The 24,223-nt window shown below is 46.2% G+C and overlaps 1 protein-coding gene across 2 annotated transcripts in view; it reads left to right on the top strand.

The window, feature by feature from the left end:
- The window catches only part of LOC149460927 (multidrug resistance-associated protein 1-like), a 382,011-nt gene that overhangs the window by 152,744 nt on the left and 205,044 nt on the right, over positions 1-24,223 (top strand). For both annotated transcript variants that reach the window (XM_089679079.1, XM_089679078.1), the window contains exon 9: positions 9,135-9,312. In XM_089679079.1, the coding sequence (XP_089535205.1) occupies positions 9,135-9,312 (178 nt within the window). The remainder of the gene's footprint in view (positions 1-9,134; positions 9,313-24,223) is intronic.

Raw genomic sequence — 24,223 nt, 5'->3', positions numbered from 1 at the left:
TCACCGCCATAAGTCGCTGATCGCCGCCAGGGTCCTTTATGGCGTCCATAGACCTGCAGGACGCATACCTGCACGTGCCCATTGCGGAAACTTCTCAGCGGTTCCTCAGGTTGGCAGTAGAGGGAGAGGGAGGAGTGCAACACTGGCAGTTCAGGGCTCTTCCATTCGGCCTGTCCTCCTCCCCGCGAATTTTTACCAAGGTTCTGATGGAGGCACTGGTTCCTATTCGTTTGATGGGAATTTCAGTGATAGCCTATCTGGACGACTTGCTGCTCTTCGCAGATTCAGAGGCTCACCTTCTGCGGAATCTGGGTATAGTGCGGGGCCATCTAGAACACCTGGGGTGGATGGTGAATCTGGAGAAGTCTTGTCTGGTGCCTTCTCAGAGGATGGTTTATCTGGGCTACTCTCTGGACTCGGTGAGTCAGAGGGTCAGCCTGACTTCGGAGAAGGTGTCCAAGCTAGAAGCTGGGATCAGACTGGTGCAGGGAAACGGGCCAATAGCGATAAGGCAGGTCATGTCAGTGCTGGGTCTACTGACGGCTTCCATCCCGGCAGTGCAATGGGCGGGTCTGCATATGCGTCTCCTCCAGTTATGGATCCTGAGAGTTTGGGACGGGTGTACGCTCTCCTTAGAGGACCGAGTACTGGTTCCCCCCAGTGTAAAGAGGTCGCTGTGGTGGTGGAGAAGGGCGTCCAGTAGTGGGAATTTGATGGCAGGGGAGTGGAGGTCTTTTATTTTAGGGTGGAGGTGTTTCCTCAGATGGGGAGGAGCCGAGGTCTCTCAAGGTGCTGGCCTGAAAGACTCCCGGAAAAGACGTTACCGTAAGTAACTTGATTTTTTTTTTGTAGCGCAAAAAAATAACCGCACAGGCGATCAAATACCACCGAAAGCTCCATTTGTGGGGAAAAAGGGACGTAAACTTCATTTATGTACCATATTGCATTGTCCTTTAACTACCTGCCGACCGCAGATAGCCGAATGACGGCTGCACTGCGGCCGGCCAGTTCTGGGTGGACGTCATATGACGTCCTCCCAGAACGCGCTCTCCTGGGGCGCGCACCCGGCAAACTCCGTGATTGCTGTGTCCTACGGACACAGCTGATCACGTGATGTGGTAAAAGGCCAATCACAGCGGCCTTTTACCACGTGATCAGCGGTGTCCAATGACACACTGATCAGAGGAAAATGCAAGTGCCGGTTCTCGGCTGCACTTTCCTCACGCTGTCAGATCGTGAGGAAAGTACTGCCGAGAACCGGCAGTTGTCAGAGCGGGGATTGGCACCGATCATCAGGGCACTGATGATCAGTGCCCTGATCGGTGCCCAGCAGTGCCACCCGCAAGCTCCGCCCACCTGTGCCCAGCAGTGCGCCCACTAGCTCCGCCCACCTGTGCCCAGCAGATCACCCACCTGTGCCCAGCAGTGCACCCACCTGTGCCCAGCAGTGCATCCACCTGTGCCACTCTGCAGTGTCACACACCTGTGCCCAGAAGTGCCACCCACCTGTGCCCAGCAGTGCCCACCCACCTGTGCCCACCCACCTGTGCCCACCCACCAGTGCCACCAGTCAGTGCCACCAGTAAGTGCCCAGGGGTTGTGCCAGTCAGTGCCGCCAGTCAGTGCCCAGCAGTGATGCCAGTCAGTGCCGTCTTATCAGTACCCATCATCAGTGCCGCCTATCAGTGCTGCATATTAGTGCCGCCTATCTGTGACACCTCATTAGTGCTGTCTCAGTGCCGCCTATCCGTGCCACCTGATTAGTACTGCCTATCAGTGCCCTTTAGTGCTGCCTATCGGTGCCGCCTATCAGTGCCCATCAGTGCTGCCTCATCAACGCACATCAGTGAAGGAGAAAAATTACCTGTTTGAAAAATTTTATAATAGAAACAAAGAAACTTTTTTTTTAAAATTTTTTGCAATTTTTGTATTTATAGCGCAAAAAGTAAAGCGCCCAGTGGCGATTAAATACCACCAAAAGAAAGCTCTATTTGTGAGAAAAAAATGATCAAAATTTCATATGGGTACAATGTTGCATGACCGCGCAATTGTCAATCAAAGTGCGGCAGTGCTGAAAGCTGAAAGTTGGCCTGGTAAGGAAGGGGGTATAAGTGCCTGGTAGGCAAGTGGTTAAACTAGCGCAGCGCTGTATAGCAAAAAAATGGCATAAATTGCAGTATCTATACCATAGTTTGTAGACGCTATAACCTTCGCACAAAGCAATCAATATACACTTTTTTGGGATTTTTTTTACCAAAAACGTAGCAGAATACATTTTGGCCTAAATTTATAACTAAATTTGAGTTTACTATATTTTTTTTATAGCTGAAAGTAAAAAATATCGTTTTCCTTCAAAATTTTTGGTCTTTTTTTTGTTTATAGCGTGAAAAATAAAAAGCGCACAGGTGACCAAATACCAACAAAAGAAAGCTCTATTTGTGTGAAAAAAAGGATGTACATTTCGTTTGGGTGCAGCATTGCATGACGGCGCAATTAGTTGAATTAGTGCAGCGCCGAGTAGCAAAAAGAGGCCTGGTCAGGAAGGGGGGTAAATCCTCAGGAGGGCAAGTGGTTAAAGTGAATCTAGAAGGGTAAGAATATATGCAGCCTCAAGGAAGTGGGTATTAATCTGTGGGGCCACATATATGCATATCTGTGTTTTTGCTGTGAACATGCTGCACAGCACTCTCCCATCACAGAGACTGAGCTCTCACCGAGAGTGCTAGGTCTTGTGCTAATGATCAGGAACAGGCTGGCCCGTTTTCTGATCACCTGAACACTGTGAAAGCCTCTTATTGGCTTTTACAGTTATTTACTGTACAGTCCACCCCTGTGTTTTTTATTTTCTACTCCTGAATGGAGAACAAGACACATTGCCATCCAAAGCATCTGCTGAAAACAATACAGAGGAGGGATCAGGGATTGTATAGACCAGTGATTCTCAACTTTTTTCCAGTCGGTGCGCCCTTGAAAAGCATTTCTATTTAGGAGGCACCCCTGTCCAAGGCTTGGTTCACGTCACTATGTGTCGCGGAATGCATGCGTAATTGCGCTCATTCCTGACACGCAGACAAATGCTCTGCCCTTTAGGGTTACCCCATGCATTGGCAAACGCAGGGTGTTTTTGGTGTGGTGCAATTTTAAAACTAAGGTCAGGGGTGAATTTCCCTGAATTTCTGCAGGTAAGGCAGCCCATTGAAATGAATGGGCTGCCCTACACACAGCCATACAGATGTGAACCAAGGGCCTGTTCACCTGTGAGGTTGGAGGGCGGTAAAACCAAGCAATTGAGCTGCTTTTACCACCCCCAAATGCTCCCTTTTTAGCTGCAGAAACAGCAGCTGAGGGTATACACATGCTGTTGCCGCAGATGGAAGTATACCTTCAGGTGAATGGAGTTGAACTACAACCACCCCGCAACTGTGTGCGCATTGCACACAGTTGTGGTGTGGTGACTGATGCTGGGGTTAAACCAGGTGGTGAGGAGGCAATATATTACCTCTTTACCACCTGTCAAATGCCTCTGATTTGAGCATGGATTGCTTTTCAGAGGAGCAGCAGTCCTTGCTGCTATTACGAACAAGTCCTAAAAAGCAGTTCTGATAGGACAGGAATAGGGGGTCGAGATTAAAAGTAAAATACATATACACATATAAAAACAAACACATGTATACACACACACACACGTACGTACGTATATAGCATTATGAAAAGTTACAGTACCTTAGCTTCGATCACACAGCTGGGTACTGCACTCTAGGGGAAAGCAGAGAGCACAGTAGACACTCCCCTTCCCTTTGCTTTCACTTTGCTCAGCTGTCTGATGGCTCCCAGTGCTGCTGTGGATCGGTAGCTTGGGCTCAAGTGACAGCCATTCTCCCCACGGCATCCCTGAAGACCTCTGGCGGCACACTGGGGTGGCACGGCACCTCGGATGAGAGAGGCTGGTATAGACCACTGATCTCTCAATATAGAGAACCTGTCACTGACCATGCTATCACATGCATGTTGTTCATCCCTTGTGATAGCAATAAAGTTACATTTTAAAAAAATTAAAGGAACAGTGTAAAAAATACATTGAAATTAAATTAAAAAATGTATAGCACCCCGTCCCCTGTGTTCACTTGCACATGCACACGTAGGTCCCACACACATGTACATGATAATTGCACTACAAAAGTGAGGTATTACCACAAACATCGGTGAGAGTAATAATTCTAGCACCAGATCTCACGTTTAACTCTAAACTGGTAATCTGTAAAGCCTTTTAAAGTGTGGCTTATGAAGGTATATAGGGACCATAGTTTGTCACCATTTCACGGGCTTGCAAAATTTTAAACCTTGACATTGTTGGTATTTATTTTTTCAGCACAACATAATCTTTTATATTTTACAAAAAAAATTATATTTTCTTTGTATTCTCTAAAACGCATTTCATGTATTTTTTTTTTTTTTTAAAAGTTGTGTTTGATAAAGGCCTGCGGAAATATTGTGTGACATAAGAAATTACAACCACCATTCTCTTGTCCAAAAACTCTTTCAGAAAGTACGTTATCTTTGGGGCTTTTAAGTAATTTTCTAGCAAAAATAAAAATTCTGATTTTAACATGTATGTGAGAAATATCAGAATTGGCTTAGTCAGAAAGTTAAGTACACCTGTTATTAAAGAATTATGTAGGTTGCAATTTCTGAATGTCATTTTGAGTATGCTAGTTTCCTGGTTGCCCCTGAGATACTTTTGGACTCTGGGCTATCTGCAGTACGGTCATAGCACAGGTATCGAGATAAGGAGTTTCACTTTTTCATTTAAAGCAAACATTTATTATATTGCAGCTTAGCAGTTCTTAGGCCTCATGCACACAGGATGTCAAAATGCTGCTTTTACAGGCATTTGTCGTTTTTTTGAAGCGTGGGTTCACAATATGAATCACACAGGAATGCACATTGCATTCCTGTGCAATTCACATGCGATTCAGTGTGATGTGATTTGAGCCCAATCATTTGTATGGGCTCAAATCGCACTGTACTGCACCAAAGGTAGAGCAGGCACTACCTACGGAAGTGCACTGCAATCAGATTGCATATTAGTTTTGTACCATGTGATCCGGTGCAGGAAAACACACTGTGTTTGTGACCCGTGTTTGGGGGTGCCATTAACATTGTACTAACACCCACTGCAGATCGCAAGGGCAGTGCGATTTGACCACACTATGGGAAACTAGCACAGACCGTGGGTTTTTTTTTTTTTTTTGTGCTTAGCTGTGATTTGGCCACAACTAATCACATGACATGTGCATGTGATTAGCTGTGACCATTCACAGCTAGACACTAGTATACAATGGATGGCATGAATGAAGCCATCCATTGTATACAACTGTCATGTGACCTGCTGTGATTGGCCACAGCAGGTCACATGGTACCGGCAACGGGGGCCGGTACTCAGATCTGTCATTGGCCGTGTCCGAGGTACACGGCCGGTGACAGATCGCTCCTCTGCGCGGCTCTGCAAGTGCTCGAACTGCGCATGTGCATGTGCGGGAGGATGCCATCTGGCGGCCTCCCGGAAAGCTAGTACATTTTTCAGGACGCCATACGGCTATTGGCCTGGCGTCAAATGGTTAAGCTGTGTTTTTCTCCCCTGGATGCCTTAGATGCATCAGGCCTTAGATGTGATGGCTGCATTAGTTTTCTTTTTTAGGCTTTCTTTATTTTACTTTCACCCGGTGATCCTGCCAGTAAATCTGTTTTTCAACAGAACAGGATGTCTAGTTACTCATTGCAGCCTCATCTTTTATATTCTACCACAGATAATAGGTGATTTATTGCCTTTTTGTTCCCTAATATTAATTTATTTTTTTTTTATTCTGAATTTTTGAGTTTCCTAGACCTTTGTGGCAATATCATGTGGCATAAAAAAAACTACCAATGTTTTATTCTCTATGGTGTCTGCTTTCAGAAAATATATAATATTTATTATATATTTTTTATATATAAAATATATAATATGTTGGGGGGATTTATGTAATCTTCAGGCCTAAAATTATTTTTTAAACGTGTGCAAAAATGGCTCTGGCAGCACCTTTGGTAACGTGTTACATGTTCTACCTGTTTTTAGGGTGGAACATGGAAGATGTTCCCACTCCTGCAGTGACTCCGCGATCTGCGCCCTCTGTGCGACAGCAGTACGGGGAGAAGTTCCCTGTACTAGCTATCACTTTTTGAAAAGAGCGCAGCTGTGTGGGGCTCCTGTTCTGTGAATGAATCAACTATGAGTAACAACATTCTTTGCGAATGTCGGCTTGTAGTTCTCAATGGACTACTAAGGTGCTGTGGAGCACTCTCTTCATTCTTCAGTTCATTGATCCTTCCTGTCAGTGTGAAACTGCCTGCCTGTACAATGCACGATGTACATACAAACAGATTACACTGACAGTCTGCTGGAGTCCTGCATGGTACCCGTGATCTGCTGACAGGCTCCTATAAAAAAAAAAAAATCACTATTTCTTTTTAACCTGCAAAAAAAGTTTTTTTTTTTTTGTTTTGTCTTATGTTTTTTTTTAATGAAGTTATTCTTTAATGGAGCGGACAATGGAGCTTGACTGGCTGCTCAGCGTGCTCTAGTACTTTGCACCCAAGTATTTCCACGTGCGAGTGTAACATGAAGGAAAAAAGTTTTTTTTTTTTTTCTCATTGGGGTCGGTGGCTCTTTTACTCACTCAGCAAATGTGCTTCTGCTGAGCATTAAAAGCTCGACAATCCCCTTTCCTGACAAGCACTCAATCAGTGCTAATCGTACTGTAAGGTTTCTTCCCTCCCTGCTAGTCCCCGAGTTCGGTGCTGGAGACAGGCAGGGAGAGGAGGAGGAGATAAACAGTGCAATGTTAAAGACATTAAAAGTTTAAGTCTCCATAAACCCCCTTTTTATTTTTAAAAGCCCCAGACATTTCTAAAAGCACCTCTGATTTAAATATGGCTTGGTTAGAATTTTTTTTTTTTTTTTAGGTTGTCATGAGGGACAAGTAGGTTGGGACCCCGATTTAGTACCTGGACAAGTATTTTTTTTTTTCTTTAATTCCCACACCCCTGACAGGGGAAACAATTCCTTCCTGATCCCCCTAAAGGCAATCAGATATTCCCTGGATCAACTTTAGCTATAAATGTTAGTGTCCAGTTATATTGTGTGTATCTAGAAAAGAATCCAGGCCTTTTTTAAAGCAATCTACTCAGCTATCCAGAACCAACTCTTGAGGGAGTCTATTCCACATTTTCACAGCTCTTACTGTGAAGAAACCTTTCCATATCTGGAGATTAAATCTCTTTTCTTCCAGACATAAAGAATGCCCCCTTGTCCTTTTGTGATGACCTCAGGGTGAATAACTACCCAGAGTTCACTATATGAACCACTTATGTATTTATACACGTTGATCATTTTCCCCCTTAATCTCCTCTTCTCAAGAGAGAATAAATTAAATTCCTTTAACCTTTCCTCATAGCTGAGCTCCTCCATGGATCTTATCAGTTTGGCTGCCCTTCTCTGCACATTCTCCAGTTCCCCAATGTTCATTTTGTGAATTGGTCCCAAAACAAACCATATTCCAGATCAGGTGTTACTAATGATTTGTACAGGGGTAAAATGATATCTCTCTCTCTGGAGTTTATACCTCTTAATACAACAGAGGTTTTTGCTTTAGAAACCGCAGCTTGACATTGCATGCCATTATTAAGCTTATGATCTACCAGAACCCCCAGATCCTTGTCCACCATTGATTCCCCCAGTTGTACCCACCCTAGTATGTATGATGCATGCATAATTTTAGCCCCAAGTGTATAACTTTACATTTATCAACATTAAACCTCATTTGCCACATAGTTGCCCAATTAAACAGTGCATTGAGGTCAGCTTGTAAATTGAAGACATCTTGTAAGGACGTTATTCCACTGTACAGCTTGGTATCATCTGCAAAGACTGAAATGGTATTTTTAATCCCAGACCCTATATCATTTATAAATATATTAAAAATAAGGGTCCCAACACTGAACCTTGGGGTACACCACTGACAACCCTAGACCACGCAGAGTATGAATCATTAACCACTACTCTTTGAATATTATCTTTTAGCCAGTTTTCTATCCATTTATATACTGATTTTTCCAAAGCCTGTAGACTTTACCTTACACATTAGCCGTGTGTGGGGGAACTGTGTCGAACGCTTTTGCAAAAAATTACCACATCCACCGCCACCCCTCTGTCCAAGGTTTTGCTCACCTCCTCATAAAAAAGAAATCAGATTTGTTTGACAACTTCTGTCTTTCATGAATCCATGCTGTCTGTTGCTTAAAATATTTTTTTAGTTGTAGCAGGTAAAGGGTTGAGACAAGCCATTTAACATTGGCAGGAGTGCTTACAATGGTCAGCTTTTTTTCATTTATGTAAAACCTTGTGTTCCAAAAGGAAAAAGAACTGTTGCCTATATGTTGTTAGCTGAAGTGCGGCTTTATTTTGTTTATTGAAATCTGCTACTGCATCTAACTCCCCCTTCTCCCCATATTGACAAAGCTGCTGTCCAAAGGTGTCTCCTTTGCGCCTTCATCCAGAATTTAGGCACGCTAATGCAGGACTGTTACTGGCCTGATCACCAAGTAAAAATAAAGGGGAGAAAGCCTAAAAAAATAAAACATGCAGCCACTACATCTAAGGATTGGTAAGCTCAGTATATAATTTTTTTATTTTTTTTTTGGGTTTAATATTGCTTTAGGCAGGAAAACTCCTATAAAACCTTTCAGTGTTCACTGCTCCCATCACAACTTGTGTAATTTTTAGTACACACTGTGGCCCAGAATGCAAATTCAGATATCTCCTAGATTGTTAGCTCTAACGAGCAAGGTCATCTGTTTCCTCTTGTAATTGTATTCTAACTGTAATGTCTACCTTAATTTTGTAAAGCACTGCACAAACTGTTGGTGCTATATAAATCCTGTATAATAAAAAATATCTTACAAAATTCAACCTTGCTACTACAAAGCATAGAAATTTCAAAGCAGACGTTGCAGCTGCTAATGTTCTAAATAACGTATCATTTCCATACTTGATGCAGCCTACTAATAATTTCATGTTTACCTCTTTCCTTATACAGGTTGCTTATAAAGTTTGTGAGAGACCAGAGTGCCCCAAACTGGCAGGGATATCTATACACTGGACTGCTTTTCTTCTGTGCCTGCCTGCAAACACTCATCTTGCACAAGTATTTCCACATCTGCTTTGTTACAGGAATGAGGCTGAAAACTGCCATCATTGGAGTTATCTACCGTAAAGTATGAAGCCATAATCAACTGTTCTTTTTCTTTCCACAATAATCATTCATTTTCTGCCACTTATTGCAAAGTGAACATTTACAAAAGTTGCTCTCACAAATTGTGATGTCATTACACCTTTTCAGTATTCCAGTTTATATTTTTAATTGTATCTTTATTGACAGAATGAGGAAAGTGAAAACTAGTTTTCTCTAGCAATCTTTCAGATGCTTCAGTAGAAAGAAAGACAGTTGAAATCTTTGTAATGCTTTTCGCTTTTTTGTATTTTTTTTTTTTTTAAGAACCAGGCTGTATTTTCAGCTTGTCTTTTTATTTGTATGTATTTCATCAACTTTTTTTCCACTGGCAGGACTTTGTGAAAGCTATTTGATTGAACCTAGCAATTAAAGTATAACTAAAGGCAAAACTTTTTTGGACAGAGTGGTAAGGGGATAGACGCATGTTGTTCACAGTCAGCATAGATGGATGCATTGCTGGTGGCACCTTTATGAACCCATTTAATTAATTTGAAGAATGAATAAAAAAAATAACCAGTATTTCATAACAATGATGTACCTAGCATATCTTGCACCCAAAAGCAGTAATTTTTTAACACCCCCCATCCCCCAGAAAAGGCCATTGTTAAACAAAACCTGGGCCTACTACCCCTATGCACAGCACACATGTGCAGCAGTCCTACCCACAAAATATGCTTTGGTGACTGTGCCACAAGCAAGAGTCTAACACACATGTACAATCCTTACCATAATATTTTTTTAAAAATGAAACTGTTTAATTTGATATGCTTTTCTACATATAACCTACCTTAAAGTGACATTAAACCTTCATTTTAAAAAAAAATAATAAACATGTTAAACTTCCCCGCTCTGTGCAGTGGTTTTGCACAGAGTAGTCTCAATCCTTTTGTTCTGGGGTCCCCCACTTGCGCTCATCGCTCTTCAGCGAGTTCCCCCATAGCAAGCCACTTGCTATGGGGGCACTCATGCATGCTCTCTCCCGAGCTGCCCGGTCTGCGTCCATTGACACAAACCGGGCGGCTCGGCCCTGCCACCTGCTCCCTTGTTACAGCATTTGAGTGACAGCAGCTGCAGCCAATGGCTTCCACTGCTATCAGTCTGTCCAGTTAGGAGGGAAACCGCGTCAAGAGCTACTGCTCTCATGCACATCACTAGATCGGGATCGGGCTGGGGAGTTCCTGCAATACAGAAAATTATTTTACCTTAATGCATAGAATGCATTACGTCTACATCAAAGCTGGTTTACAGCACCTGCAGCTTTTGAGATCCTTTTATTTAGCTTTGCTTTGTTTTGTAGATATTGCAGGTATGAAATATCCCAGGATGTACTGGGAAATCAAGAAGCAAACCGAAAAGACGTCATCAGCAGTCATTTCCAATTCATGTGTATATATTCTGGAAGTGCCTGGTGCGGACATCACATCTGGTGTGCAGTGTGGAACAGCAGGAAGATGAACGGGATCCGGTCTGGAGCGGAGCATCTAGCAGATTGCTCACGTGGTGTGCAACATGGGAACGCTGTATTGGAAGGTTAGCGGGGAGTGGAGAGAGAGGACTGAGCGGCGAAGGATCAGTAGAGCTGGCAGACTAAAACAAGAGAAACTAGCAATGTCACGTGGTGCGCAGCTTGGGAGCAATATAGCAGGAGGTGAGAGGGAACGAGAGAGAGAGGAGGATCAGCAAACCAAAGGATCAGCAGAGCTGGGGTTACTTACTGAGTAGGGTATCAGCAGACCGAGGGGTTAGTACTGAGCAGGGAATCGGCAAAGCTGGGGCTACTACTAAACGGGATCTGATAACCAGGGTTGTAATAAGCTGGGGATCTGTTGAATGAGTGTATCAGTGAGCTGGGGATCTGCTAAACAGAGATACTAATGTGCTGGGGATCTGCTGAATGGGGCTACTACTGCGCTGGGATTCTACTAGGCCCCCTTTAAAACAAATAGAAAATCAACACACACACACGGTATTTGCCAAGCTTCATTAAAGCTTCAAAAAAGCATCACTGAAGCATCTAAACACATGAAAAAATCATGTTGAAGTGGTAGGTGCTTTAATGTGTGTTTAAAATTTAAGTAAATGAGCCCCAATGCAGAGCTAAGGAGTGTATACTGCACAGAGTGAAGGGGATAAGTGTGCTTAGCACAGAGTAAGCAGGGCTTAAAATTGTGCAACACACAGAGTGAAGGACAGAAGTGTGTAACACACAGAGTGCAGAGGTCAGGTAGTCAGAAGAGTGTAATACACTGTCCACTTTACAGGGTAAAACCAAAAATTGCCCCCTCTTACTAGTACAGATCTCCCTCCCGTGCTCATATCCTCCACTGCTTTGATCACCCTTAACATTTCTAAATCCTCTTGTACACCTCACCCCCCAGCTACAAACACTTCAGTACAGACAAACTCATCTACCAGCACAGACCGTTCCATTCACCTAGTTTGTATGGATCATGACTCCTTCTGTTTTTTCCCTTTCAACCCACTGGCGCAAGACTGGGCTGCAAATATCAAGGGGTACACTCTAGTTTGGAGGGACAGAATTGGCAGAATAGGTGTTAAGGTGTGTATGTACTGTTTGTGAAGTGTGATCTGAAAATGAGTTTGAGAGATGATATCACTTACAAGAACTTAGATGGTGCAGAGTCTTTATGGCTGGTGTTCCAAAAGAGTGCAGCAAATAGTAAAGTACTTGTGGGTGTATGTTCTAGGTCCCTAACATAAAGGATGAGGAGAAGTTTCTGCTCCTTTCTGAATGAAATGGCTGGGAAGCTGGGTGATGTTATTAGTAGAGCCAATTTTAACTATTCAGATAATAATTGGACAGTGTGGATTGCACAATCAAAAACATACTGCCATTTATTAAATGTATTGCAGGACAATTTATGGAACCGATTGTGGAAACCTCAACAAGGAAAAATGCTCTGTTGGATCTATTAATTTCAAACAACATGGAGTCTATTACAGATGTACAAGTTACTGTGGGTATAGAAAAGAATCACTCCCCTTCCCAAAAAAAAAAATATAAAATGACTTGTAAACTCAATCAGGTGTAGCTAGTCACCTTCTCAAGCCATTTGACTTTCAATTGTGATTAGCTGTGGTCATTTTAATTAGCTTAGCACAGCATGATAAGAGCTTTCCTGGAGTGTTTCAGTCCCTGATAGTGCAACTGAAGCAAACAATTGACTATGGGTGTCAAGGCACTGTCAAAAGATCTCTGGGATAAGGTGTTGGTCAGGCACAAGTCAGGCGATGGATACAAAACCATTTCAAAGGCTTTATCAATGCCTAGAAGCACAGTGAATATTATTATTAAGAAGTGTAAGGTATTTGATACAACACCGACCCTCCCTGGATCAGGATGTTGCTCCAAACTGAAAAAGAGAGGCAGGAGGAAACTGGTCAGAGAGGCTACCAAGAAGCCTACAGCATCTCTGAAGCAGTTGCGTGAATTAATTACAAAGAGTGGTCATTGTGTGCATGTGACAACAATATCACATATTCTCCACAAATGTGGCTTGTATGGGAGGGTTGCAAAAAAAAAAAAAAAAAAAAAAAAGCCACTCCTCAAGAAAGGCCACATGCATTGGCGACTGAGCTTTGCCAAAACGAACCTTGAAGAATCTGAGGCCACATGTAAAAGGTGCTGTCACGGACTGCCTGTGCTTTCCTCACCCCCCCTTTGCCTTCTGTCCCTCTGCTGGATCCCTCCCCCCTTGCAGACTCCTCCATCCAGCCAGCCTACATCAAAAGGCTGTGCAGGACTGGAGGAAACTCCCCCTGTGGTGTGGTTAGCACCTCTTCTCTGGCAAAGCAGCTGGAGACAAAGGCCGCACTCCCCCCCCCCGCGTGGCTGGAGTGAGGGGGGTGTGCCTTGGCAATGTGGTGCTGGGCCGGCCATTGCCGGGGGCAACTGGAAGTGTCCCGCATGGCTTTAAAAAGGCTGGCGCGGGACCAGATCAGTCTCTCTGTCCCTGTGAACGCTGCTGGAATCATCTCCCCGGAAGCTGCTGGGAGGTCCGGGTGGGGACTGGGCCTCCACAGCCAGCCCCGCTGAGCGCTCTGCATGAGACTCTCCCAGAGGTCAGAACCATCCCAGGCACAGACCCCGCACCGCCAAGACCCTGCCGAGCTCCTGCAAGCCTGCTTTGCCCCTACCTGCTGAAGCCCGCTGTGCCCCTATTGGCTGATTGCTGGGTCCCTGGGAAGCCGCCCTGTCTGCTGATCGTTTGGCCCCTGGGAAGCCGCCCTGTCTGCTGATCGTGGGGCCCCTGGGAAGCCACCTCGTCTGCTGATCGTGGGGCCCCTGGGAAGCCGTCCTGTCTGCTGACCGCTTTGTCCCTGGAAGCTGCCTGCTGCTAAGCGTCCGCAAGTCGCCTACCTCCCCGGAAGCCGTTTGCTGCTGAGCACCTGCAAGACGCCTATCGGGAGTGTCCCTAGAAGCCATGAACTGTCCCTGTTGTGCTCACAGACCACCCTTGTCCTGGACTGTCCCTGTTGGGTGCACAGACCATCCGTGTCCTGAACTGTCCCTGTTGTGCGCACAGACCATCCGTGTCCTGAACTGTCCCTGTTGGATGCACAGACCACCCTTGTCCTGAATTGTCCCTGTTGGGTGCGCAGACCACCCGTGTCCTGAACTGTACCTGTTGGGTGCACAAACCACCCGTGTCCTGAACTGTCTCTATTGTGCGCACAAACCACCCGTGTCCTGAACTGTCTCTATTGTGCGCACAGACCACCCGTGCCATGAACTGTCCCTATTGTGCACACTGAACACCCGTGTCATGAATTGTCCCTAGTGTGCGCACAAACCACCCGTGTCCTGGACTGTGTCTATTGTGCGCACAAACCACCCGTGCCCTGATGTTGTCCCTAGTATGCTGTGTGGGAGCTGTGTTGAGGCCAGCCTCCACAGCCAGAGTCCCGTTGAATTTCCGTGAGCCTGATGTTGTCCCTAGTATGTTGTGTGGGAGCTGTGTTGAGGCCAGCCTCCACAGCCAAAGTCCCTTTGAGTCCCCGTGAGCCCACTTACCATGGGTGTTCCTACAGGCCGCATTTCGCGGAGTTCCATGAACTGTCCTGATTGAGTGTCTTTCATAGTTCAATAAAGCTTTGTGTGTTCCCATCTTCTTTGTATGTTCTGTCGTGCCTACGCTTCCGTCACAGGTGCTATGGTCAGATGAGACTAAAATTTAATTATTTGGCCTCAACACTAACAATATGTCTTTAAGAAATCCAATACAGCTTACCATCCAAATAACACCATTCCTATAGTAAAGCATGTTATAGGAGTGTTTCTCTGCAGCAAGGACTGGAGCACTTGTCAGGATGGAAGGAAAAATGCATGGGGCAAAATACCATCAAATTCTTGTGGACAATCTGCTGCCCTATGCCAGAAAGTTGTCAATGGGAAGAAAGTTTACCTTCCAACATGACAATGACCCAAAGCATACAGCAAAAATGGCCACATAGTGGTTGAAGGAGCAAAAAAGGTGATTGTCCTTGCATGGCCTAGTCCAGTGGTGGGCAACCTTTTTTTTTCAACTGAGCCAAATCTCGCCAAAACCACGATTGAAATTTATTTTGAGAGCCACATTTTTAAAACTGAAAATACATCCCCCATAAAGTAATTCATCCCCCATATAGTAATTCATCCCCCATATAGTAATTTATTCCCCATATTGTGTCAATTCACTTACCTTTGCTCCGCTCGTTCCTCTCGTTGTGTTCCCGTGCCGTTCCGGTCTTCAGGGCAGACTGTGAGAGGAGAGGAGTTCTTCACGCTGCCCCGCCTACATCCTGACAGCCAATGTTTGCCACGCTCCGCGGGCCGGATTAAAAGGTTCGCCGGGCCGTATGCGGGCCGTAGTTTGCCCATTGCTGGGCTAGCTGCAGAGTCCTGACTTTTGGGGCGGCCGCCCAAGAGGAGGGAGGGGAGCGGGTGCCCGGCACACAGAAGAGCCGCATTGATGTGTGTAAAGAGCTGCATGTGGCTCGCGAGCCGCGGCTTGCCGACCACTGGCCTAGTCAGAGCCCAGTCTTAAACTTAAGCCCAATTGCTTCCACAGCCCCTCCCTTCCCCCCAAGCGTATGCTCCTACTTAGTTTGGCTGAAAAGTCCATCCAGTTCAACCCACCATGTATTCTGGTTCTGTTTGCTTATCTGCATGCCGGGGGCAGACATGGTGGGTGTCGGCAGGTGGAGGGGAAAGAGCTGGAAAGCGACGTGTATGAAATCACCACTGTCACTTTCCCAGGATAGAATAGCTGGGAAGAGATGTATTGCAATGCGATCTGCATTGCAATGCATCCAGTGGAGCCCAGAGGAGACATGTACACCCTGCATGTCTTATTAAAGAGAACCAGTCACCTAGAAATCATGACATAGTTTGTTTGTTTTTTTTAAATAACAAACATGACATACTTACCTCCTCTGTGCACTGGTTTTGCACAGGGCAGCCCCTATCCCCTACTTCTTAGGTCCCCTGCTGGTGCTCCTGGCCCTTCTTCCCTGCTAAGTGCCTGCTCTGGGGTCACTCATGTGTACTCTGTCCCAGGCCTTGCTCTGTGTGTCTATAAGAGCGCAGTTCAGCCCTACCCCCCGCTTGCTCCTCACTGGCTGTGATTGACAGCAGTGGCAGACTTGGGAGAGCCGAGGCTCCTGTGCACAACGCTGGATCGAGATCATGCTCAGGTTAGTATTGGGGTTGTGAGGGGAGCAGCACACAAAGGTTTTTTTATCTTTATGCATAGAGTAAGATGAAAAAAAACTTCAGCTTCTACTACCACTTTAAACAAGTGCATTAGTCATTGTATTCCATTGGGTGACAAGCGTAAAAGAACAAAATTAAAACCTATCTGGCTATATCCTAGTGTGAAAAAAACAAACGAGGAAAAAACAAGCCTTTCAAAAATAAAAGTGCAGAGGACACCCTCTTGTCATTCCAGATTTACAAGCAATGCAAAAAGAAATAGAAGGGGCCAATCAGGGCTGCCAAATTGCATTTTATTATTGTACATCCCAGAACACAGGATATCCTCATCTCTATTCAAATAGGGTTATGCTGCCACCTTCAGGTGAATGGGCAAGGGGCAAAAAAAGAAAGGAAATTTTCTCCTAGACATTACCCCCTCCCCCTTTTAGGAAAGGCTGCAGTTTTTTTGCTAGTGTCTTAGCTGGTGGTCATGTTTGTGCAGTCTCTGCATGAAAACATAGCACACACTTCTCAATGGTTTCATCTAGGATTTGAAAACTAGCTTATTCCAGGTGCATTTTTCTGTGACTTTTCTATGGTAACATCACCCAAACCATCCTCTCTGCTCCTCCCACGACCTCCTGCTCTCTAGCTCCCATGTCTCCTCCTCCCATGCTAGTCTCCCGGACTTCTCCAGAGCCTCCTCCATCCTCTGGAACTCTCTACCCTAATCTATCAGATTATCTGCCCACTTTTAGGCGATCTCTGAAAACCTATCTCTTCAGGGAAGCCTATCCTGCCTTCAGCTAATTCAGCGAATTCCTCCTACCAGTCCATCCCCCACAGTTATTACCTTTTTGTACCACCAGCCCCTCCCTCTTAGATTGTAAGCTCCATGGAGCAGGGCCCTCCTAACCCTCTTGTATTGAACTGCATTGTTGCTGTATTGTCTCCCTTTATATTGTAAAGCGCTGAGCAAACTGTTGGCGCAATATAAATCCTGTATAATAATATGCTCGAAGGAATGGTACCCAGACCCTGCTCTAGACAGGTGGGAAAGGCCTTTAATGCTGCTGGTTGGCACTGGTCCCTGAAGGCCCTTGTGGCCTTGTCCACTGTGATGGGTGAAGATTGGACCCCTTCAGGGGGTCCTGTGAAGTAGACTGGTCAAGCACTACAAAGCAGCAGCTTTATTACCTGCATTTACTTGAAAACAAATTGGGCTGTGTGCACATGTGCCGTACAGCCATGGGATTACAAGTAGGGTGGTGGCCATCTTGCCTAAATGTGTATCAGTAGCAGCTCATGAGGACATTGTGGGACTACAGGTTGAAGGAGGTGTGGTAGCTTGCGCAACTGCAGGTCACAGATTAAATACCATTGTAGGACTACAGGTCGCAGCGGAGCAGACCTTGTTGGGGAACAGGTTGCAGGAAGTATTGTGAGGCCACACAGCCTTTCCTTGTGTGGGTGGGGGGACACTGGCAGATTTGCATTTAAATCTCATGTAACCAACATACTGCTACGTTTTGGCTCAGTGCCCTCTTGGCTTGACCATGCTACTAGGTGAAAGTGATCCTCCCTCCCGACAAATATCTTGCTCTTAGGATTCGAGTCTTTCTCTAAGGACTCAAGTGGCATTGCTCAAGACATTGGAAAATCACCTATTGCAGGTGGGATCTGAGGAACATGGTTGCCTCCTTTGATCCAGTATCCTTTGCCCAGTTGCAATCCAGGCCCTTCCAGCAAAATGTGTTGGCGGCATGGAACCGGAGCATACAGTCGTTGAAGATGGAGGTTAATCGCCTCATAGATGCTGGAGACGGAAAAATCATTTCTTCCTGTATCTTTGTGGATCCTGATGATGGATGCCAGCCTGGTGGGATGGGGTGGAGTTCTGGACAATCTTTTAGTCCAGGGAACTTGCTCACTGCAAGAGAGGATGTTGCCTTTCAAGATCCTAGAACTGTGGGAGATTCATCTTGCCCTGCTACATTGGTCGGTGCAGCTGAAGCTATCCCCTATGAGAATTGCCAGACAACACCATGGCAATTATCAAGGAGGCACCAGAAGTCAGGCTTCCCAGGAGGAAGTGGATCTCATCCTGTCTCAGAAGGAAGTCCATGTTCCCACACTGTCAACCGCCTACATTCCAGGCATGGAGAATTGGCAAGTGGATTTCCTCAACATGGTCTCTGGAGCCGTGGGCTCATCACCCAGAGATGTTTAAGGAGCTCTGCCAAAGGTGGTTTACCCCAAATCTTCTGGCATCCAGGTTGGAACTTTCTTTCTTGCAAAAATCTTTCAACTTATCCAGGATTTTGCTTTGGTTCCTCTAATTCAGGTTTTTTTTCTGCTTGCCATTTTTACAGCTCAAGAGTTTCAGAATTGGCTACTGTTTCCTGTAAGGAACTGTTCATGGTGTTTGCTCCACTAGGACAAGATGGTTTTACAGCCTCTGCTGTCTTTTTCACCTAAGACTTTTTTGTTCTGCCTTAACCAAGACATTCTGTTACCGTCATGTCCTAAGCCAAAAACATTGGGGGACAAAGTTTTTCACACTTGGATATGACTGAAGTCAGCTGCTACAATTAGGCAGCTTAATGCCTGTGTGCTCCCTGGAGGCCCAAGGAAGGGTCAAACCGCTTTCAAATCTACCATTTGTATGTGGATCTGCCTGCTTATTTCTCAAGTTTTTGGTTTAAAGCATAAGTTCACCTTTTGTAACATATTACACGTTACACCCATATTCAGGGTGTAACATGTTACAAATGCACCAGCCTTGAGTCCCCGTTTTGGCAGCGATCGTGGGATCTTCTCTCCCCCCCACCCCCCACACTTGATGTCACAATCTAATAAAACGGGGCAGGGAACTGCCCACTCTGCCGAGTCATTGATTCACAGTGCCCTATGAAAGGGAAGCTAGCTACAAGTACCGTCAGCCTTTGCGGCTGTTGACTTGTAGTTCTCAATGAACTAACAGAGTGCTGGTGAGCACTCTAGTTCGTTAAGCTTCCTGTCATAGTGTAACTGGCTGCCCGTATAGGAGGTACAGGCAGACAGTTACACAGACAGTATGCAGGACTGTGGCATTGCACCCATGATCTGATCGTCAATGCCATGCTTTAGAGGTTTCTAGCAAATAAAAAAAAAAATGCTTATTTTTTAGCTGCAAAAAAATTAGCATTTTATTATTTTTTTGTAAAGGTGAACTTATCTCTTTAAAGTAGTAGTAAACTAATTTTTTTTTTATACTTTTACCTACAGGTAAGCTTATAGTAACGCTTATCTCTAGGTAAAATGAAGCTATCCTAAATGTGCACCATAAATTAATATTATACAGGATTTATATAGCGCCAACAGTTTGCTCAGCGCTTTACAATATAATGGGAGACGATACAGCACTAATACAGTTCATTACAAGAGGGAAAGGAGGGCCCTGCTCCTTGGAGCTTACAATCTAGGAGGGAGGGGCTAGTGGTACAAAAGGTAGTAACTGTGGGGGATGGACTGGTTTGAAGAGTAGCTGAGGGCAGGATAGGCTTCCCTGAAGAGAGGTTTTCAGAGATCGCCTAAAAGTGAACAGAGTAGGCGATAGTCTGATAAATTGGGGTAGAGAGTTCCAGAGGATGGGTGATGCCCTGGAGAAGTCCTGGAGACGAGCATGGGAGGAGGAGACAAGGGAGCTAGAGAGCAGGAGGTCTTGCGAGGAGTGGAGAGTACGGTTTTGGTGATATTTAGAGACAAGATCGTTGATGTAATTTGGGGCAGAGTTATAAATGGCTTTATAAGTTATTGTTAATGTTTTGAATTTTATCCATTGGGCAATGGGAAGCCAGTGGAGGGATTGGCAGAGAGGAGTGGCAGATACAGAACGGTTAGTAAGGTGGATGAGTCTGGCAGCAGCATTCATGATAAATTGAAGAGGGGATAGCCTGCGATTCGTTAGGCCAATGAGGAGGGAGTTACAATAGTCAAGGCGAGATATAACAAGGGAGTGAATACGTTGCTTAGTGGTTTCCGAGGTTAGGAACGGGCGTATCTTGTAGTTTAGAGGAGAGAAAGTAGGGTAGCCAGGTGGAGAAATCATCAAGAAAGTGTGACACCGGTCCAGGAGGCCGATAAATCACTGCAATCCTCAGAGAAATGGGAGAAAACAGCCGGATGCAGTGAGTTTCAAAAGAAGAGAAGCATAGAGAGGGAGGGTTAGGGAGGATTTGAAATATGCTTAGTGGGGATAAGCAAACCAACTTCACCACCTTTCCGACCACTGGGTCTGGGTGAGTCGGTCCAGATGAGGCCTCCATAGGAAAGTGCAGGAAGAGAAGCAGAATCTGCTGCTTGGAGCCAGGTTTCTGTAATTGTTAGTAGGTTAAGGGAGCGGGAGACAAAAAGGTCATGGACAGAGGTGAGCGTATAACAGACAGAGAGGGCATTCCAGAGCGCACATGAAAAAGGGAGGGTGGTTTTTGGGAGCACAGGGATTCCTTGTCTTCTCCCATCTCTGCGTTCCCCACAATCTCACAAACACCCCCTCCCCTCTCTCTGACCACAACCTTATTACCTTCTCTGTCTCCTCGTCCTCAAACGCCTACCCCTCCAAATTTCAAACTAATTACCAGCTGAAACCTCCGCAACCTGAACCCTGCCCCACTCCACTCTACAGCTGATCAACTTTATGACAGCATCCTTCCCCTGTCCTGCCCCGACCTGGCCACGACTGCCTATAACAACTCGCTGTCAACCGCTCTTGGCTCGCTAGCGCCTTTAACCACATGAAACATCAGACCCTGACCGCTCCAGCCCTGGCAGACTGATCATACCAAAACTCTCAAATGACACAGTCATGCGCTGGAGCGACTATGGTGCAAAACAAGATCCCAACTAGCATTCACCCGCTATAAATCTGCCATCCACACCTACACCTCCTCCCTCCATGCTGCCAAACAAGCCTACTTCCTGACCCTCATCAATACTCTCTCCTCCAGTCCTCGCCGGATCTTCTCTACCTTCAACTCTCTACTCTCTCCACCCCCACCTCCACGCAGCACCTCACTCACTGCCCTCGAGATTGCCAATCACTTCAAAAACAAGATTGACACAATTCGCAGGGACATCGCTGCTGCTCAAACCTCCTCCCCACCTATCTCCTCTCACAAAGCAACCCCCTCATCACCCCTCTCCCTCGGCCTCACCGCTGTTCAGACCTCCACCCCACCTAACATCCCTCACACTGAAGCCCCCTCAAAACTCCACTCCTTCGACCTTACTACCACTGAGGTCACCAAGGTCTTCTCTGAAGCCCGCCTCACCACCTGCCCCCTCGACCCTGTCCCCTCACAACTCCTACGACCTCCCTCCTCCATCCTACGCTCCCTCACCCACATCTTTAATCTCTCCCTCTCTTCTGGTGCATTCCCCTCCCCTCTGAAACACGTGCACATCACTCCCATACTTAAAAAGCCCTCCCTGGACCCTACTGACCCGAGCAACCTTAGACCCATCTTCCTGATGCCATTCACATCCAAACTCCTTGAGCGCTTAGTCTACAATCGCCTAAGCTCCCACCTCAATGACAACAACCTCCTCGACCCCCTACAGTCCAGCTCTCCAACGACCTTCTAACCGCCAAAGCTATTGGCCACTATTCAGTGCTCCTACTCCTTGACCTCTCCGCGGCTTTCGACACAGTCAACCACCCCCTCCTCCTCAAAAATCTACACTCCCTTGGCCTCAGAGACTCTCTCCTGGCTCTCGTCCTACCTATCACAACGCTCCTTCAGCGTTACCTATAACGCTACCACCTCCCCCTCACTCTCCCTCTCTGTTGGGGTCCCTCAAGGCTCTGTCCTCGGGCCCCTTCTCTTCTCCATTTACACCTCCTCCCTTGGCCAACTGATACACTCTCACGGCTGCAACTACCACCTCTCTCACCTCACCCCCTCAGTCTCTGCCCGAATCACAAGCCTACTGCACGACATATCAGATTGGATGTCGCCCCCCTTCCTTAAACTGAACCTCTCCAAAACCGAGCTCCTAGTTTTCCCCCCAGCCCGTGCACCCCCCCTACTGACTTCTCCATCACGTCCAACAATGCCACCATCAGGCCCACCCCGCAAGCCAGAGTACTTGGTGTCATTCTTGACTCCAATCTATCCTTCCAGCCCCAAGTCCAATCGCTAACAAACTCATGCAGACTCCACCTACGCAACATCGCCAAAATATGCCCATTCCTAACCCCAGAAACCACTAAGCAGCTCATCCACTCCCTCAACATATCACGACTCGATTACTGCAACTCCCTCCTCACTGGCCTGCCTCACCACAGGCTATCCCCACTTCAGTCGATCCTGAATACGGCAGCCAGACTCATCCACCTTACCAACCGCTCCGTTTCCACCACCCCCCTCTGCCAATCCCTCCACTGGTTTCCGATTGCCCAACGGATCAAATTCAAAATGCTAACACTGACGTACAAAGCTGTTCATAATACTGCCCCAAACTACATCACCTAATATCCAAATGCCACCCAAAACGCACTCTCTGCTCCTCACAAGACTTCTTTCTCTCTAGTTCCCTGGTCTCCTCCTCCCATGCCCGCCTCCAGGACTTCTCCAGGGCATCACCCATCCTCTGGAACTTCCTACCCCAATCCATCCTCCACTCTTCCTACCACTCCACCCCCCACAGCTTTTCCTCCTGTACCACTATCCCTTCCCTCCTAGATTGTAAGCTCCAAGGAGCAGGGCGCTCGAACCCCTCGTGTATCGCATTGTATTATTATTGTACTGTCTCATGTATTGTCTCCCATTGTAATGTACAGCGCTGAGCAAACTGTTGGCGCTTTATAAATACTGTATAATAAATAATTCCCGGAAGAAAGAGGATGCCTGGTATGGGGGTGAAATAGTGGAGGACCAGGGTTTGGGGAGATATCCCCAGAGGTTAGGAGAAGAAGAAGGGTGAGGAAAGTAACATGGGAGCGGGATGTACATGAGTGCACATGCCTTCTAGTCCTGGTGTTTGGGTCAGCAGGAGAGTGAAGTATCAGCAGGAGGTGATGAGAGCAGTAGTAGGGAGATGGTAGCAGTGAGGGTGAGATGTACAGGTTTTGGGGTGGAGCAGAGGGGTAAAGAAGTGAGATTTTGGGAACGCAGGAAAGTAATATGAAAAGGAGGAGTAGAGGGGACATATTAAAAAGGTATGCGGAGTGGGACCCAGACTTGTAAGAGCCGTTTCCCAGGGTGTTTGCTTACAGTCTATCCAGCATGCATTAGAGTTTCTTGTTGTATCTTCCTGCTGCTTGAGTTATCCTGCTTTAGTTAAACTGCTGTGGTCAACTGTGTCTTAGTACTCGATCACAGCAGCACTCACGCAAAAGCAGCACCCCATCTGTGACTGTGCCCCCCATCTGTGATTCCCCCCATGAGCTGATCTAAATTTATAGGGAGATGGTCAAATGAGCACTCTTCTCTGCCCCAGTTAGGAACTGATAAGGATCACATGAATAGGTGGGATGTTTCTCAAACACAGACCAGACACAGGCCACAGTCAGAAAAAGAGTGCAACTAGAGGTGAGAATTAATCAACATAGACAAAAATATATATACACTATTTGTTCTGAAATTAACAGGAGTCTATGCATTGTTGTAGTTTAGAGTGGAGAGGAGATAGCAGCATTTACCTGTGAAAAGCAGGGAAGGCATGATTAGATTGCTGTGTTCAACTGCGTCTTGGCAATCCATCAAAGCAGCACGCACGCAAAAGCAGCATCCCATCTGTGACTGTGCCCCCATACCATTAAGGAGATATTCACTCTTTTTGAGAGCTGGCGCATGCACTCTGTAGAAGCTGCATACCCGTGCTGTTCCTTCAGAGCACCGTGTCATGGTCCGGGACTCCCTCTTGCATGTGCGGGAGTGACGTCATCACGGCTCGGCCAGTTAGATGGCCGGAGTTTGCGAACCTGGAAGGAAAACTGTTTTGCCCAGCCGTGCTGACCTGCCACCGTATTTCTACAGTGGCTGGTCGGCAAGAAGTTAACTTGACATACACACCCGCAGCAGTTTGCATGAAGGGAGTGTGATTCTGATGCGATGCAGAATTTGCACAGAAAACGCTGCAAATTCTGGACCGCATCAATGTGAACCCAGGCTCAAAAAGTGGTGCTTCAAAGGGGTTCTGATTTCAATGTACA

Source organism: Staurois parvus, unplaced genomic scaffold, assembly GCF_062004578.1.
Source record: "Staurois parvus isolate SC_StPar_1 unplaced genomic scaffold, SC_StPar_1.0 ptg000217l, whole genome shotgun sequence".
NCBI lineage: Eukaryota > Metazoa > Chordata > Amphibia > Anura > Ranidae > Staurois > Staurois parvus.
Note: the sequence above shows the minus strand (reverse complement) of the source record. Positions and strands in the feature narration are given on the sequence as shown.